This window comes from Nipponia nippon, unplaced genomic scaffold (genome assembly GCF_047370975.1).
Source record: "Nipponia nippon isolate SJK-2023a ecotype South Korea unplaced genomic scaffold, ASM4737097v1 scaffold_3, whole genome shotgun sequence".
Lineage (NCBI taxonomy): Eukaryota > Metazoa > Chordata > Aves > Pelecaniformes > Threskiornithidae > Nipponia > Nipponia nippon.
Genome location: NW_028262347.1, coordinates 98,522,188 through 98,541,065, shown reverse-complemented (window position 1 = coordinate 98,541,065; position 18,878 = coordinate 98,522,188). Strand labels below are relative to the sequence as shown.

The 18,878-nt window shown below is 41.3% G+C and overlaps 1 protein-coding gene across 2 annotated transcripts in view; it reads right to left on the bottom strand.

Moving 5' to 3' along the window:
• The window catches only part of RASGEF1A (RasGEF domain family member 1A), a 179,947-nt gene that overhangs the window by 15,951 nt on the left and 145,118 nt on the right, over nucleotides 1-18,878 (bottom strand). Inside the window, exons 1-3 of one of the 2 annotated variants that reach the window (XM_087766874.1) lie at nucleotides 12,222-12,351; nucleotides 9,288-9,467; nucleotides 2,658-2,786 (exon numbers count right to left, since the gene is read on the bottom strand). In XM_087766874.1, coding sequence (XP_087623000.1) covers nucleotides 2,658-2,786; nucleotides 9,288-9,467; nucleotides 12,222-12,248 — 336 coding nt within the window. In that variant the 5' untranslated portion in view covers nucleotides 12,249-12,351. Of the gene's footprint in view, nucleotides 1-2,657; nucleotides 2,787-9,287; nucleotides 9,468-12,221; nucleotides 12,352-18,878 lie in introns of those variants that run through there. The other variant, XM_087766873.1, reaches the window with a different exon arrangement.

Below are 18,878 nucleotides of genomic sequence, written 5' to 3'. Positions count from 1 at the left end.
ACTTCTACTTTCTCTGTTTATTTCTTACTTCTTTAACTTTTTATTTAAAGAAAAAAAAAATATCCTCAAGCTGCAGAAATAATGCACCACAGTTTTAACAACAGTTTTTTCCACTGAATAATACTATACAAGTGCTTTTTTCTGTGACAATCTTGTTTGGGTCTTTCCAATCTCTAATGCGCTTAGGGAGAGTTAAATTTTATCCTTTACAGTCAAGCTTAACTACTGACTTGTATATTATAATTCATGTCTTAAACTGTGAAACCCTTCCTTTTTATGAATGGCTAAAAGGACTCTAAGCATGCTCCAAGACATTGCAGAGTGTTTTCCTTTGTAATCCACTTTTCTCTGCGTTGTTTTCTATAGGACTCTTTGGCTAGCCAGTGATGTCAAAAACAAAGGAATGATAAGTATTGTGGTGCGTAACCTCAAAACCTGGCTCCTTGCCACTTTTTCAGCTTAGATGCTATCCAGGCAACAAGTCAGCCAGCTTCTCCTTTGCTTATGCAAATCTCTTACCAGAAATGATCAGAGCTGCTTTAACTGCTTTTGCCAGCTATTTCCTGCTAAGGAGCCACTTAAATAGAAGGTGCTGGTGGCTGGTGATACCTTGACGGGTTATGGCTGTGAATACGTAGACTGGCTTGAGTCGAGAATTTCTATGCTGCATGTGAAATCAGCTTTATTTGTTGCCAGACAGAAAAACACATGTTTGCAAATGCTAGTGGCCAATTTATTCTGTAAAACATACAGGTGCTTGCAGTAGAGGACAGTAAAGCAGTCATTTGAGAGAGGTTTAATCAGAAATTAATGTTGTGCTTTCCAAGAATTTTGTGTTTAGTGGGCAGGAAAAAATTAGTTTTATATGAAGAAGGGGGTAGGAAGGGATCAAGGGCATAGTAGGAAAAGCAACCAGCAAAGCATGTAAATTAAAGCAGCCTCCCAAACACTCATGTTTTATTGTCACCCTGTTGTTTGTTGGTTTTCCTGTAGGCCCATTTCCAAATTGTCAGCAGAAGGTGTAAGAGTGTGGGTGTTTTGAATATGAGCTGTTCTATTTTACATCCTGTTGTTAGTATGTAATGCTATTTCATTTCAGTGTGAAAGCCATGACTTTCTAACACATCTGCTGAAAAGCCAGAACAATACTACTTTAACTAATATCTTCAAACAGCCAGGTGACTTAGTCCCCAAATACTGTTTTCATTTTAATATCTCTGAAGTGTATTATTCACAAAAGTTTAATCTTATATCCCATTATTTTTAAATCCAGATATTTCACATATGTATTTTGATGCTAGCTACTGACAGCAGTCTTCATATGTCTACAGATCAGCTCTACCTGTTTCATGTTTCAGATGGTCCCAGCACCTCTTACAAGTTCCTACCTCTGTTGTTTAGTTACATGCTGCTGAGGAACCACTACAATTTACAGAGCATCGGTTTGAGAATGCTCAGTCATGAACTAGTTTGGCAGCAGCAATGGGAATGGTTATCACCCCTGTGTACGAAGCTGGATGCAGTGGTTCTTGACCTTCTTTCCCCAACCCCTTGAATTCTCTAGCACCTATGTGATGAGTTACATAGCTATTTGGCGAGTAGATCAGGGGACTGACCTGGATGAAAGTCATTTTGCACCAAGTGGTTAGTTTTTCCTGTGGAGTAATTTTTTGACATAATGTGAGACTGCACCCAGGAACAGTAAGGGAGAAAGAAGTTCTTAGGTCAGTATTGCTGTCAAAAACTGTGTTGCCTTTTGTGCTCAGAGTCCTGACACAACAAAAAGAAAACAAAACGGGACTATCAACATGCTGAAGATTAGGAATGTGAGCATGTAATTTCTCACTGTAGACGAACGGATCCAAAACATGCCCAGGATTTGAACAATTTAGGCCTTTAAATACTTGCTGATTTCATCCTTGTTTCTGTCGCTCTTAATTTGCATCCTAGCTTGGACTATTCTGGTACTTCAGTTCCAGTCAAAAGCCCTTCAATACCCACTTTCCATAATGGTGAGACTTACATGGATTTAAGTGCATACCTGCCATGGTTTAACCCCAGCCAGCAAACTGACCCAGTTTGGTTTAATTGATTGTAGTAAAACTGCATAGTCACCTGTGTCAGCACAGGCTACCATTTTAAGTAGGCTACCATTTTAAGTGTGCATCCCTTAATTTTTGCAGGAGGTACCTTTCTGATTTACTGTTACACCAACTTAAAACACCACACCAATAACCTACAGCAGAGCGCTCAACTCTAATGGGATGGTGAGGGTGACTGGAGAAAGGGGAATCAGATTCAAGAAAGACCTAACTTGGTGAAAGCCCAAAAGCACAAAGCAACTTGCTGGGCAGGTTTCATGGCAGATACACATTGCTTCAGCGCACGGCACCAACCTGTAGCTCATGAGCAAAGTTATATTTCCAGCCACTGTATCTGACTCATAAGGTAGTACGTAACCTATGTTTGTGGCTAGCAAAGAAGCAACAGTGCTTCAAGGAAAAAGACTGAAATAAAAGTGCATCCCATATCACACGGAAATTACAATTTCAATTTATTCTTTATCAATCTAATTAGTTTTACAATGAGAAGGAGAGAGCGGGAAATATTTGAATGACAGTAGCACAGACGACTGAAGGACATAATGGTTCATTTACCTTTTCTGCCTCGGTCCCCGTTTCTAGTTGCTGCTTCTGTTTAATGCAGATCTGCCCCACTTTAGCCAGGAGCTCATGTGGGTGAATGAAGACTCGTGAGCTCAATAGGAAAGTGAAGATGTAAGTCCTCTGTGAAAGCAGAGAGAAAAAAAAAAGTTGAATAACTTTAGCAACAAGAATCTGTCTTCCTTGGAAAAACTATTCCATAAACCACAAATGTAACTTTTCTTCATTTAAACTTTTTATAATTTTTCCTTTCTCTAGAGACATGGTGGTCTTTTCTAGCTGTTAAAAGGAAATGCTGTAGGCTTCATGGCTGTTAACTGTGTTTTTTTCAGATTCCCAAATTATTTCCCTTTAAAATGCCTTACTAGTCATCGCTCACCAAAAAGACAAATGAAATATGTCCAGTGTAGGGTGTTATGCCTCCTGAACACCACTATTTCTGCTGCTTTGTTTCTTTAAGAGTGATTGTTTTTCACCGAGCTGCAGAAAACTGCTTCAAGTGTATTCCAAACCACAGCTGTAATTTCTTCATGTATGCGGTTTTTCTGTTCTTCTTTCCCCACAATCACTGACACAAGCTTTAGCTTAGATTGTGGCCATATGACAATAATTTACTTTTAAGCTTGACTTGACTTATTTGGGGTCTGTTTCAGAGTCTTTTGAGTATGAACACTGCTAATAAAAGCCAACAATTACTATTTCTCATTAGAAATAGCCTCTCCATTTGTATTTTAAAAGCTGTGATACATTGTATTCCGAATCATACTCTGGACAGTTTAGTTGAAGCAAGAATGCCTTCATGCCCTAATCTTGCTTCAGTGTTTGAAACTTGGCTTCTGTATTTGAATGTAATTGCCTCAGTAATGACAGTAGCATCCCATAAGCACTTCTGTTTTTCCTTTAGGCTTTTTGACAAAATTTGTAGTTGGGAAATTGTAGGGGATCTCCTTGACAATGGATTTCAAGTAACCTTCATGTTTGCAAGATGTACTGTTACTTTGTACCATGTTTTTAGAAATGTGATTTGGCAGGCCACAGCCAGATGTTCATATAAATAGCCAATGTGTGCATATACCACCTTGGACTGGGCAAGTAAATGGAGACATCTAAAAATTTAAGATCAGGTGTCTAAAATATGGTATCTCTACTATTAGCTACCAAATTCTGCTGCTTGCAGTCTCTAAAACACGCTTGTAGTTAAACCATAATGGTATCTTTAGGACTCCAAAAACGTTATGGGGTTTATCTCTCTAATCACAATAAAATGTGCTGTTAATGAAAGATGTTTCCACTTCTTTAGTACTCAGTGTGCCCTATAATATAAATTTAGCACTAAAAACCTCCAAATATCAGAAGGGGGAAAAGGAAGCTTTTTTTAACAAAACAAAACTAACTAAATGTCACAGTGTTCTGGGAGTGAGTGAACAGTATAATAGATTAAGCACATCTATTAAACATCCAACTCTGTCCTGAGCTAGTGGAGGAAACTAATGAAAGAACAGAGTGGACTGTGATACGTCAGAGGCATTTAAAATGCTCTTTCTGATTTGAAGATCTTGTTAGCACTGGGGTTCATGCATTAAATTAGGAATAGCATTAATTCTGTACAATCAAAACTGGAGTTAATCTGTAGTCTTTGTCTTGTCTATTGTTTATGGATAGAGGAAGAGAAGGGTTAACTGGATGGACAGTTTGGATCAGGTTTGGATCACTTGTTTAGTGCTTCCACTGATGCCTACAGAAGATGGACAGTTGGGGTCACCTAACAATTGGACTCTCAGTGACTTTGAGCAGGTAGCCAGGGCAGTGACAGGACACTTAACAGCAAGGACATCCCTTCTCAATGGCGTGGTTGCAAACATCCCACACCAAGTGTACATTGGGAAAATTTAAGAAACTGGGCTTCTGTTTGGTATTTTGTTTATGTCTCTCTCCAGAATTTCAGAATTTAATTTTACATTTACCATGACAAAAAAATGAAGTTCATTAATTTGTAAAAGAAATTCAGTGTAGGTCTTATACTTGCATCTGGAAACAGTTGATGACATTGTGTTAGCTTTGGAGAAGCTTTATAAAAATCTATAGCAGCGTATGTGGTATGTTATGGGCCCTAAAATTAGGCTGAACAGCTAACCTGATTCACAAAAGGGGACTTGGTTGTGTTATGGGACAACATATCAGATCTTTTATTCTTGGGTATGTGAGAAAGATCCCTAAACTGATACACTCCCCATTCAGAATGAAAGCATGAGAAAGAATAGTGTTGGGTTGTGAGATTTTTTTGGGGGGGTTTGGGGTTGGGCTTTTTATTTTTGTTTGTTTGTGTTTTAAACTATGCCTGGTTATCCTCTGTTATTTTTAGTAGCCAACTTCTGTGTTCATTTCTATCAGTGTCGTCCCTGAACATAAAACTGAGTCTGGACTGTCTGGGAAAGGAATTTAGCTGTTGGGTGTGTCAGTTGTCACTGAGTTGTGTGAAAATTTTTGTTCTGGAAACATGAAGCAGCCCTCACTTTTACCCTATTTTGCATTTAAGAGAGATGGGGAATAATAATAAAAAAAAAAATTACGGACTTTGATACTTTCATCCCTTCCCCACATTCTTGTTTTGGCAGTTTAGAAGCCTGTCTGAAAAGATGCCTGTACATGTAAGTAGCCACAACTTAAGCCATGCTGCCCTGCCAATGACCTTCGCTCTGATAAGCTGGAACACATTCTTTTAAGGAAAGATATAATTTTGCTTCTCGTACTAATTCTAGCGTTGGTCTCCTTAGTGGAAGTTTGTGTGATGTGGGACAGTGTTTATCCAGAGTGACTCTGAGAAAGGCCCACTCAGAGTATCATTTCCCTATTGTTATACTGCAAGAAAAGTGTGACCCAGATGACCTGTGCTTTTATTTGGTCTCTTTGATAATGTTTTATATGATGTTCAAAAAAGTGCCGAACTGGCAAGATGCAGGAAGATACGTGGCCATAAGAGTGCATACTTTCCATTTTAGGCTTGCTGACGTCTCTCTGTAATCAGTAATACCTGTCCTGGACCCATGCAATGCTTCTCCAGACTACACTGGACTACTAGGTTTTAGAAACAAATTATTACTACTGCTGGAACCCATCTGCTGTATTTCTATTCTGTTTTTTAAGTCACTTAACTGAAACTAGGTTCAGTACTTTGGAAAACAAAATTGTTCCATTATGGTCAATCAAGACACGCTGGTTTACAATATGCTGGTATCTAATTGCGTGGGGTTGATACTTTTATTGCTTTTGCTGGCATACACAAGGAGTAACTGTAATTAAGACCCAAATTAAAAATGATAGGTCTGACAGCAGTATTGACTCCCATCTCCTTGCCTCTCTGCTAATAGCCACTCCCTATCCAATAAAGAAAATTCAGGCTGAACTAAGCCACACATTTCAGCTTAGCAGTAGGTCTCAGGGGTTAGGAACACAGTTGTTTTGGATAGGAAATATTTCATACTAATGTCGTGCCTTATCTAGATCAAGGATTTCTGTGATTTGTTGCACCTGTACTACTATACACATATAGGCTAAATGTTAAACAGTGTAAAATCCTACTCTCTTTCATAGGCAGTTCCCTAATCATGAAGAAGATGGTTTGGAGAAAGAAATTTAGCTATGAAGCTAGCTGGTTTGACAAAGAATGATTAAAAAATGCTTCCATAAGCTATGAGATTGAAAGTTAAGCTCCATTTATCCTACGAAAGTGACAGGTATTTGGGAGGAGAGGCAAAAAAAGAAAAAAAAATCCTTTCTGCACTTGGAACAACGTAAGCTGACACAGAAGGGGCTTGTGCTTTACAAGAGAATAAGAAGCCAGATTCCTTTAGTGCCTAAAGTTGTTGCTAAGAGATGAGCTGAATTATATTAAAAAAAAAAAAAAAGCGCAAGCGCACAAGACTAAAGAAGGAATTGTTACACTCTGACTGAAGAATGCACTGATGTCTTCTCGAGGAGGAAAAAAAGAAAAATATTTTCTTTGTGCACTCACTGCTCATTCTGGAACTTCTTGTTTGTGAAATATTTTCTTGAAACGTTTTCTTGCTTGGGCACAAGGGTTACAGACTGGTACATTCCATTCCTAACCTCCCGAACTCCTCTGTCTCATGAGCATAGATTTTTTTTTTTTTTTCTATGTGCTGAACAAGTCCCTGCACACAAACAAGCCTCAAAAGAGCAGTACACAAATGTAAGCCCTTATCTTTCCCGTCCTCCATTGCCTGTCTTGTGTTCTGCCAACATGGCAAATACATTTTTGTTTTGCCTCTGTAACCAGCACAGAAAGATACTGTTTGCTTTCTCCCCCACCCCCTCTTTTTTTTTTTTTTTTTCTGTCTGAAAGGTTACTGTGATCTTTAGCTTAATGTCCACAGAGGCGGGGATGCCTTCTAAGCATTGTGCTCAGAGGTACTAATCCAAAAATTTGGGTGAGTACTGCAACTTGCAGATAAGTCACTCTGAAACTAAGGTAATCTCTGCTAATGTTACCAATGGCTTCTCTTGGTGTGAATTAATTAGTGATGTCTTGCTGCCTTTCTTAGCATGTGTAGCCAGAGACATGATACTGAGAGGCGTTTATACCTTTCTCTTGAACATGCAGTACTGGCTACTCTTCTGACAGGATATCAGTGTAAATGGCTATCACTCTAACCCTCTGTGGCAACTTCCCTAAAAATAGAAATGAGCATGAAATTAAATATAAACATGCCACTGAACTGAAATAGAAAACTTGGATTTGAAGATGACTCAAATACAGCTCCTTCTTTATGTTGTTCAAGGCTGATTTATCTACTCATTTTATAATTAATCCTTTCAGCTAAATTGGGTGATCTGATTTAACTAAAAGAACGTGTCCTGCCGTAGAGGAGATGAATTTGGTTTAGTGCTGCTTTCCATCTCTCTCTCCCTGGAGTTCCCTTGACTGCTTCTGTTATATCTCTCTCAGCTGTCAGCTCGCTGTCTATTTAAACTGAAGCCTCCCAGGGTGGGGTCTGTGACTGCTTGGTTTGCAATGCTCCCTCGCACGAGGTTTGGGACAGCACCATGGAAACTAGCATCATTCCAAAATAAGCTGCAGACCCCATCAGCACTGCTCGCTTTTATGGAACCCTTTTCAGAGTAGCGGTGTTATAAATAGATCCTATGTTACAAGTTACAATAAGGGATGTGCATTAGCAGCTACTTAAAAAACTTAGCTATATTCCAGAAATCCAAGCAGCAAGTAACTATATTCTAGTATTACACAAAAGACAAGGAATCGACTCCTTGGAAGGCTTAACTACAGCAGCCTAAAGCTATACAGAGCTGATATACCATACCAGCTCTACCTGCTGCTTTCTTCTGCATCTGTTCTACAATATGTATTTGGGGGCAGGGAGCAGAAATTTAATGTCTAATAGTGGTTGTTTCTCTGTGTCTTATAAAGGACTTGGTACTAAGTCAGCATCTGTCAAAGGTAGTGCAATTGTACGTTAGCCATATTCAAATGTAAGGTTTAGGATTACTTTTGAACTGGAACATTAAAACATCCTGGTTTTGCTTTTTTTAATCTTCTAATGGTGATTGCTGGCAATTCTGTTGCTTATACCCACTTAAGTCTCAGATGGGGCGTCCCTTTTTTGTGCATGGTGATTGTGAAGATGGGTGGTGTGTATGTGGGAGCTTGGAGGTACTTTTACTGTGACTAATGTGAAACCACAGTAAGTTCTACACAAATTAGACTGAGAAGCATACAAGAAGATACAGCACGGCCCGCTACCGCAAGCATTAAGTTCAACATACAAGTTAATAGTGATTGCAATTTCCCACCCCCTTGTTAATTTTTACAAAGAGCTGTGATGCTTCTGCCAGAGCTGCCACTTTTTCAGACCTCAAATGGAATATATGCTACATCGCCTCTCTGATCTTTAGCAACTTGTTTAAATAATATCTTTCATTAATGAGTACAAGGGGTCATTTTAAGTGATAAAGTGATCTCTTCATAATATCCTAGGTTCAGAATCTTATTGCGTGCCCTGGGGTTATAAGTAGTATTTACTTCAGGGGACTGAACTGAGGGTGTTTAATCAGTTGCAAAATCATTTTCAGGCTCTGGAACATACGTTATTACAGTGATGGCCCATTAAAATGTCTTGAGAAAGAGAGCATTTTAATTAAAATCTATTTTTGTTTTTATTCCAATGGCCTAACTAGGAGATGCATAGAAAATTAAGGAAAAAAAAAAAATACTAGAGCTGATTTCAGGTCTGCTTCCCTAGGCAGGAGCTGGTTAGTAGGTAATCTTGGCTGTATTAGAGCTAAAGCAGCTTAGAGGGATTGAAAATTGTGTAGCTAATGCTGCTTTTAATTGGTTCTTAAGGCACCCATTTGGGTTCAACATGGCTTTATCTTTCTAACAAGTGTTCTCATTTAAAAACAGAAAGGAGAGTATCCCCATTGAGCAACATCTTTAGTGAATGAATATTGCAAGTAAAATAAATGCACCTTAGTCTACATCTTAGTCTTGAATCAGATGGAGGTAGAATTTCCTGAGGAAGCACCAATCCAGATACTAATGCAGGAAAACCATGGGTAGAAAAAAAAAACCCTTCAGTGCCTACTTACATCTGGATAATAGTCCATGGTGGGCACCAGGCGCTCTATCAAGGCTTCCAGTGATCCAGAAACAAGGTTCCCATCCTGATAAACAGGGTCCACACACCTCTCTCCCATATCTGGCTGCACTTGTCCACTACAACTGGAACCAAGCATGCTGGAAAATATTGGCGTCTGGGGCATAGTTTCCTGCAGAAGCAGGGGAAAAAAAAAAAAGAGAGAGTTAAGCTTTCTTTCAGGATGTCTTATGTGTGGGTTTTATAGAGGCATACATTAAACACAATTACATATTTGACTGAATGCAGCTTGGGCATTAGCACTAAGTTCTGAATCCAAGCAGTCACACATCTGTAAGCTGGCTTTGGGGTTTGAAATGCACTTTAAACTATGTCACTAAGGCTGTAGATGCAGAAGCTATAAGAATTTGATTCTTCACTGTATTGATTTCTCCTTTCTCCCCAGTTTTCCCTGGCTCTTTATGCATAAAACTATACAGGAATGAAAATGCAAAACGCTTTCTGAATTTCAAAGATACTGAAGCAGTGCCTTACTGAACAAACAAAAAATACTGTGCCTTAATGTCCTTCTTTTTACTCTTTTGCAAGTCAGATCTTTGGCCAAAATGCTTGACTTGTGATAAATCCTTCACCACTTCTGTAGCTAGATGTAATCCAGGTCTTGACAGAAGTGCATCTTCTCCTGCACATAGATATCCCTGGAAATAGTGGGGGACGTAGTGTCTGAATAAAATTGCCCTTTTTTTTTTTTGGTACATGAAACCATGAACTGAGTGGAACTGAATGCTGTGACTTATACTGTAATATACAACTCTAATAACGGTCTCTTTGGAGATTTTTGCTTCAGAAACTAACCTGCTGTTGCAACACAAAAAGCACGAAGGTTTAGGGTTTCCACCTCCCTCCCTTTGGCCACGAGCTTATATTAGTATACCATAGTTACCAACTGTGAGTAAACTGTGGAGTCTTTTTGTTTGTTTGTTTTAAACTGGCTACAGCTTAAATATATGCAGAAGGCTAAACAAAACATCCTGCTACTCTATGTGAAGGCTGAAAATACTATTCAGCATCAAAACAGTTCCCCCTGGCTGCTGAAATAGTTAAGACTGTGTAGAAGCTAAAGTGAAAAGAAGGCAGCGTTAACTCTTTAGCTGCTGTCTCATCCTCTATGAAACAAACATGATAATGGCATGCTCCGAAAAGCACTTAGGTAGATAAAAGGGATTAGGCCATTACCAGGGCTTTTTAAACTGACAGCTGTTTCTAACTGCACTCGTGTCTTAGACACAAGTCTTCTCTTTAGCAATTTTTCAAAAACTATTTTAAGAACTGAAAACCTTTAAATGCTGTAAGGATTTTTACTTTTTTTTTTTTTTTTTAGGTAGCACTTGAAACAATTGTAGACCAAAACTATACTTTATATTCTTTTAATGCAAGGCACATTTTTCCTCTCAAACTCTCCAAAGTGATCATTCATGTTTACAACCTGGGATACAAAATATTTTCTGTTTTTAAGCTCAGATGAATGCTAGGTGCGTTGGTAAGGAAAATATACCAGTATTAATGATACTTGTTCATCAAGGTGACAGATTTACTTTATATGCAAGGCTGATAAGTAGAACTGTTTTGTGGCTTTAACCAGAAGACCTTTATGTATTCATATCTGATATAGATACCAGGGAAGTGTAATTCCCTGTAAGTTAAAATATAGCAGCTCCTTAATAGTGACCAGGGAGACTACTCTGAGGAGTGTGGAGTTCAGTTTCAGAAGTTCGGGACATAGAGTCACATAAAACAGAAAATGCAGGATCTAATGGCATATCAACAGAAATGAAAAATAACGATTCTGCACAAACAGGCATTAAGGTTACTCAGTATTTCATAGATTTATCTGTTAGGCACAAGCTTTGCCGTACACAACAATCTGACACATCACTGGAGCATATGATGAAGCAGACAGCTTTGCTATGCATACTATGTAACTCGCCAGTGATTTGTTTTTTTTCCCTTTTAAGGTCCATAGCAATAGAGCTGAAAGCTACATCTCGGGCTGGACAGACTCCGATGGGCACTTCTGGCTAATAATAGCAAGTTGCAGAGGGTTTTAAGGGAAGTTAACCACCAACTAGCAAAGATGCTTTAGGAGGAAAAGTATCCCGTTTTTGCTGCCAAGTGTTTTAAACTCCTTTAAGACGTTCATTGTTGCATCAGGCTTGTTTTTTAAAGACCCTTTTCGGGAGCAGCCCGCAACGATCTTCACCGGATTGGGAAGGCCGGGAGCCGAGCCCTGGCCCTCCAGCGGGGCTGGCTGCCGCCGCCAGCACCCCCTCCCTGCGGTGCCAGCTCCGGCCTCCGCGGAGCAGCGAGGGACCCGATCGGCCGGCTCCCCCCGCGCTGAGGGAGGGCAGCCCCCGCCGGGGGGCGGTTAATACCTCCGTCAGCAGCCCCGGCGCTCTCGGCCCCTGTCCCCTACGGTTTCCCTGCCCCTCGCAGTGCGCTCCCTCCCCACACACACAAGCCCCTGGCTCCTCGGGGGCGAGCGGCGGCGGGGAGCGCTGCGGCGGCCGCAGCTGGCGCCCTCAGGCAGCACCTGCCGCCCCCTGCGCCTCCCCCCGGCGGCGATCAGCCATCCCCGGGGCCTCGGACAGCCCCCGCCCGCAGCACCCTCGCTCCGCCGCCGGTGGCCGTGGCAGACGCTCGCTGGCGTCCCCTGCGCGGCGGGACGGGCTCCAGCTGCGGCGTGCGGAGCGCTGGCTCCGCCGCCGTGGAAGTTCTGAGGCAAACCCACCCGCCCCGTGGACCGTTACGGGGCTCCCCCCTGGGTACCGCCAGCCCGGGGCTCTGCCCCGCCGCACACCGTTGCCCCCGCTGTCCGCACGGATGCGGCTGGGGGTCGCGGCGGCAGCCACTGACCCGAGGCGCTTACCCTCATTTTCCTGGGCGACGTGTACATACGCGTGGGCAGGGGAGGCAGCGCCGGCGGCCCCGCAGCTGACAGCTCTGCCCGCCCGCGGCGGAGCTGCCGCCTGCCCGGCGCGGCCGGCCCGGCCCGGCCCCGCTCCCGCCGCCCGTGACGTCAGGGCCCAGCGCGGCGCCCTGTTGGCTGAGCGCGAGCGTGGCCGGTTCAAACGGAGCCGAGTCAACGGCGCGGGGGGCGCGCGTGCGGGGAGGGGGGGCGTGCGCGCCGCGCTTGTGCGCGTGGGTGGGAGCCTGTGCCCCACCAGGGGTGGTCGCCTCCTTCCCCTCAGCAGGGGTTGGGCTCACGCCGGTCTGACCGCTGGTGTTTGCCTCAAAGGTACTTTTTTTTTTTTGAAGCGTTGGATCTTTCTGGTTTTTTGGGGGGTTTTTTGTTTTTTTTTTCCTGTTTGGTGGTTTTTCTGGTTTGGGGGTTTTTCGTGGTTGGTTTGTTTGTTTGTTTTTTGTTTTTTGTTTTTTTTTCTCCCCAGAAAAACGTTCTTCGTTGACCAGACCGCTTGTTTTTTTTATACCCTAAGCACTGTGCGGATTCCTGGAAGCTCCTCAGCTGCGTGTGCTTTCCCACCTTGGGTGGGGAAACCTCCCCAACGCAGCGGGGGACCGCGGGGTCCCCGTCCGCCGCCAGCTCCCGCGCGTGGGAAGCAGCGTGGGGAGCGGGCAGCTGGCCAGCCCGGCTCGCAGCGGCCTGCGAGGGCCACGCTCCTCACGTGGCGCGGCCTGGTGCGAGAGACGTCGCCCAAGAGACTGGGGATGCGATTCTCCCTCTTAAGCTGTTTACGCCGGCGTGCGTGGTAGCACCCGCTGTAATTACTGCAGCACTGAGGGATGCCGCCCAACCCTCCCTGCTAATAATTGTTTTTATTCTCCTTTCTGCTGGAGTTGTTTCTCTTTCCAAATTGCCTCAGCCAGTCATCTGATAGTTCTGGGCTGGCCGTAGGCAGGTTGGGTGCAAATCTAGAATCTGATCTCCCATGGAAACCCTTGGTGGGTACATCCAGCCACCCCACCAACTCTCTCCCCCATACCCAGGAGCAACTGAGGGTTGCCATCTTTGCAGCCTTCCCCCACATAAACATACTTTTCCCTTCCTATTTCTCATTTTACTTGGATTGGGATGTTTTAGTATTTGCCCTGTTGTCTCTAGGCATTCATTAATATTATTTTTATCATTAAACTTATTTATTTAATGGCTCTGTTCAAATATGTAGTAGAAGGCTTCATTGGTTTCCACGGTGATTAATGTGGGAAAAGCCTTTTTGGAAGTAAGGCATGCCAGTCTAGGTAGGTGGGTACAGCAAATGAATTTGGGAACATGCACGTACTCAAAAAGTATAAGGAATATGTTCGTGTTTGCTCACCATTTGAGGACAAGTACTGTCATCTATCCTAAACACGCAATAATTTTAAAAAGATTTGTAGCTACTCATCGTCTTTACTGCCTGCCTACTAAGTTCCTTCTTGGTTTCCAAATGTTCACGGATCTGTGACAGGGTTTATTTTCTTTATTTAAAATGAGCTTTTTTTCTCTTACATGACAACTTGAAAAGTCCGTCCTTTTCCTCCCTGCCAAGGCTGCTTTGCTTAGTCTCACTCCCCTATCTTAGCTGTACTTCAGAACCTTTAGAGCACACAGGTGTTGTAGCAGATCTGACACCTGTTTACTCTGAGGCTTTCCTTGGTTACAGCACGCTGCCTGCCTTGGACACCAAGGAAGTCCTAGGCGGCATGAGCTTTGAATCCAGCGGTCTGACCTGCTGCAGTATCACGTTAGGACATTAGTGCGTAATGCTAGAGGAGAGTGAGGGATAAGTTTTGTTAAGTCTTATTCAGACATCTTTAAGATCTTTATAAAAGGTTATTGAAAGGAGGAGGTAGGAATTCATAGGCTAACGCTGTATAATAAATACGATAATATTTCTTTCTGAATCTATGAACATCTTTTAATAACTCATCTAATGCTAAGAACAACACCAGCAAGCCTGCAAATAAGTACGCATGAAAAACAAGTATCAGATCTCATTCTGATTCTGTGCTAGTCTGTTTTTCCACCTTACTCAAATATTTGTCAAGACTTGTAGAAGTATACGTCCGTTAATCTTGGCAAAACATACATAGTTAATTGAGCTCTAGTCACAGACTCAATCTGTTGTAAAAACCATCCCTGATCTTTTTGTTTGTTTGGGTTTTTGGGTTTTTTTGACATCAGAAATTAAATCCATCCTGTCATTAGAACTAAAAAGTGTAGGACTTCCGAAAAGTTCTAATAGAATTAAGGAAAACTATACTATCTAGTCACACTCTCTTTTCTCTGAGAGTCAAGTATTTGTACTCTGGTCTATAGGCTGCCTGAGGTCTATAGGCATCATGAGGTTTCTACCAAGGTCTGGAATAGCTGACGGACCGTACTTCTTCCCCAGAGTACAGATTGCATAGGAGCTGATTCTTGCCATAGTTGGATAAAATCCAAAGTAATATATGTGGAGACAAATGGCCGACACTTATCATGTTCTCTATATTTCCTTATGTTGTACTCGTTGGCACCATATCAGTGTTTTTCTGTACTTGTCTATTCTGCAGTCCAGCAGATTCTGTTTAGATTTTTTTGTATATATACATCAAGAGGTGTGTGTATGTGTGTCTATATTCTTGTTTATATGCATACTTACGTATGTGTATATAAATGTTGGGGTGTGTGTTAGAGAATGGAAGTTCAGGGAGATATATTTTTTTCCTTTTCTAGCATACATGGTGGTTAGTTTTGGGGGCACTGTATTGTGTTGTCTTGCAATGTTGTTGGAAAGGTAGTTTTTATAACTTAGAGAAGCTGAAGACCTAAATTCAGCTCATATAGCATGTAACAGATGAATCATGTTGTCCTTTTATTTCCACTTATCTTTCTGTAAAGTGTGGATGATGACCTTTAGCTATCTATATTCTGAATCTTGAAATCTGTCGATACAGAAACTCTCTAAGGTCTAATTGTTTTTGTAGTTATGTAAGTTCTGTAAGTTCCATTCCTCAGCAAATTGCTTGCATTTTGAAGATGTTTTCTTTAGGCATTGCCTCATGTTACTGGTGGGTGGACCCTAGAGCAAGTTTAATCAGCAGAGCCTGTACTTGCTCAGTAGCTTGCTTTTGAGCCAACACTGCTGTGGCTCAATCCAGCTGGTCAGAGCAGTATCTCGCTGCAGAGTGAGTCAGCAGCAGCCACGCCATGACTGCCTCAATCTTGAAGGTTGCTTCAGCCTCTCTTATACAGGCTAACATCAGCATAACATGTTCTATTATCTTATTATTAATGAACTGGATTGGCATTTGCAGTATTTGGGTTCTATGCCTGCCTGTGCTACAGACTTGCTGGACAAATTGTTTAATCCCACTGTGCCTCAGAATTCGTCTGTGAGATGTTGATAAGGATGTTTTCACACTGTTGTGCTTACTTTGTATGCTTTTATATTTGGACAATAAGTTTTTTGCTTTACTGTGTGTGAATACAATTTCCTAGCACAGTTACATCTCCTCTTAAGTGGAAAGTTGCTGGTCAATAACTTGGTAAAATTAAGGAATATTAGCAAAGAAAAATGGGTGAAAGTGAAGGAGAAATTGATTGGAGAGTGAAGATTATAAAGTTAGATGTGAGAGTCGGGGAAGAAGAAACACGAGTTTTTTCCACTGATCTTAGGAAACAACATTTTGGAAACAACTTACTCAAATCTGCCTGTGTGTATAGTTAAAATGTAACTGTGCTTAAGAAAAGCAAGTAATTACACATGTCATTAATGCTCATCTGTGGCTATAACCTCAAGTATAAAGGGACTCCCCTAGAAATGCTGTCTTTGGAGCTTTTATTGTCAAGCTACTCAAGTCACTTGTTGGTCACCTTCCACCCAGATCTAGTTATTATTAACGTTTGGTTTCATTTAACAGAGTATGTCAACGTGATTTAAAGCCCCAGTATCTGCAGTGAAGGAAGCAAAGTGGGACAAAACCAGATGAGGCGGCATGGGAAGTGGACTGAATTGTGTATGGCGTTCTTCGTAGTGTTAATTAAATAAATAAAAAAAAAGGATCAAGTCTTCATCTGTTGGTTCCCACCCTTTTATGTACACAGGAGGATGAATATAGCACACCACTTTGGTCTTTGAAGCACAACTGGGTTCAGTGCATAGCCTTGTTTCTTAAGCTGAGGTTGAGTCTGAACTGTTACCCAGAGATCTATGGACCTTGAAAGTGGCCAGGGCATAGGGCGCCGTTGATATTTGCTTGTTATATTCTGTTCCAGTAGTACATTATACCCACAGAGCAGTATGATTCCCGAAACTGTTTTGTATTCCCGTCGCCTTTTCAAGTATAGTTCTAGCAGTATATTCTGGTTCTTGCATTTTGGAAGGCTTTAAGGCATATAGTCTAATATTGTCATTTGGAACATGAAAAAGAGTGGTGAATTAAAAATGCACATTATATTCATGGTTTTTATTGATTGATGGCCTTGGTTATAGACTGAACCATTTTATCTGGACCTGAAATAAGGAATTTGTCCAGGAAACGCCATTAAACTCTACAAGCAGTAACAACAGTGGCCTCAGAAGGGGCTTTTGCATGGACACAAGCTAATATGGACCATTTGTAAGAATTTATAATCTAAGGAGTAGAATGTAGGTAGAGCTTCAAAGCCTTGGGTGAATGACTTTAGGGAACATAAAGGTTTTGGTCTTATTTGTAGGGCTGCACAGATGTTCAAGATTTCCTTGTTGCATACGGATTTTAAGATTTGAAAGCTGTTCTCAAACCACTTTTAGATGAATTTGAAGATTTCTAAATTTCAGAGATTCATGCTGCAGAATAACTTGATGGCACATTAATAACTTGGCAGCAGATGGGAGTGGGAGAAAAGAGTTTCAAATCATGGTTCTGAACTGAGCAAAGCTTTTTAAGCTTGAGACTGAAGTGAGGTTGAACGCTCTAACCATCAATCTGTGGTTATTATTGACCATGGCTTTGTCTTTCTCTCTGACCTGGGACATGATAAATCTGTTCACATAATAGTTTCGTCAGAGCCAATGAATGTTGTAGTTTGAAAATGGCATTTTCCATTTTTAAAATGTTTTGCTGAAGAGGTCGTGACCAGCTCTACCCCTGAGATATCCAGCAATTTTCAGAGCAAACCAAGCTGAAAATATAAGAACAACTTAAGATGTGGTTCATCCCGATGTCTGTCTGTTTTCAGTTCTACCTGAAAGGGAAAACTAGTGAAAATTCAGTTACCTATCTGTGGAGCAAACTATGTTTTCACTGGCATAAGGTCAGCCCTGTGACACCATTGAGAATAACTCTTTGCTGAGCAGTGTGAAACTGATTTTTCACTGATGCTTAGTACTGTAGCTCCCCCTTGGATTGAAAGGAAAGCTCTTCCCCAGGATTTAGAGAGGACATGGTGCTAATCCCCAGTTTTTTGTGCCTCTGCCAAAATGGGAGATTTAACATAATCTGACACAAGTTGCCTATGATACTGGTGTGTGGCCATTAATTAGTGACTGAGATTTTAATGGTTATTTTGGCACAGCTGCTTGAAGAAGTTTACTAGTAGTGAGTTTGGTTCCTGATTTTCATAGATGCTCCAGTCTTAGAATTCTGTAGTTTTTAGGAATTGTCTTGCCTGCTAATTGAGATTTAAGGTACATCCAGTTGTGAAACAACACTGTAATATGTCATGGATATCCTTATTGTATTATTGATTGGTGTGGATGAATCAGCTTCATTTTTTTTAAAAAAAAAAGGCAAATAAAAAGGGGTGATGCTTCTCCTTTGGATCAATGATGTAGCAAGAGAAACATCTTACAGGGGTCTGAGGACCTCAGGTTATTTAAATGCATAGGAGAGCTAGTTGGAGAGTGAATGCAAGAAAAAGATCTCAGAAAAAGATAGTTGGCTTAGCCTGCTCTGCTTAAAGGAGCTGCTACAACTTGTCATGCATAAATGACAATTCAGGCAATCAGGGTGTAGTTGAACAGCTGCTTCTACTATAGTTGTAGATTTGTTCCATTCTTATGCATGTTATATGTTTTCTGGAGATCATAGAGTCTGCTCAGTTTCTTATGTATTGTTTTCTAAGAAAAGGCAGAAAAAGCATAAAAAGCATAAAAAATGGTTTTAATCTTTGTGGTTCAGTCTGATTTTGACTATAACGGGAAGAACAGACGTATGTTAATGTAATAGGTACTCTTTTTATTAATTTTTTTTTTAGGGTCTTTTTAAGCTGAATATTTAAAAGCAACTGATATTCTATTTTAAATTGGGTTCAAGCTTGGGTTCAAGATGAAGGAGTTTTGGTCTTATCCTAGCTAGCGTATCCTTCACTTGCATATTCATGCTTGCTGCGACACCAGCTATTCCAAGAATGTGCCACTGTGCAGAAAGTGAAAATCAATTATGCCAAGAAGGGAGCATGTACATACATCAGCAAGTTGGTGCCCAGGGGAAGAAAAATCTGCATGTCTGCTGATGTCAATCTTCTTGATATGGTATTTTTGTAAATGCACGTGGGTTGCTATTTCTTGTAACCAGCTCAACAAAAAAGAAGTTTATTTTTAGTGTTATAAGCTTCAGG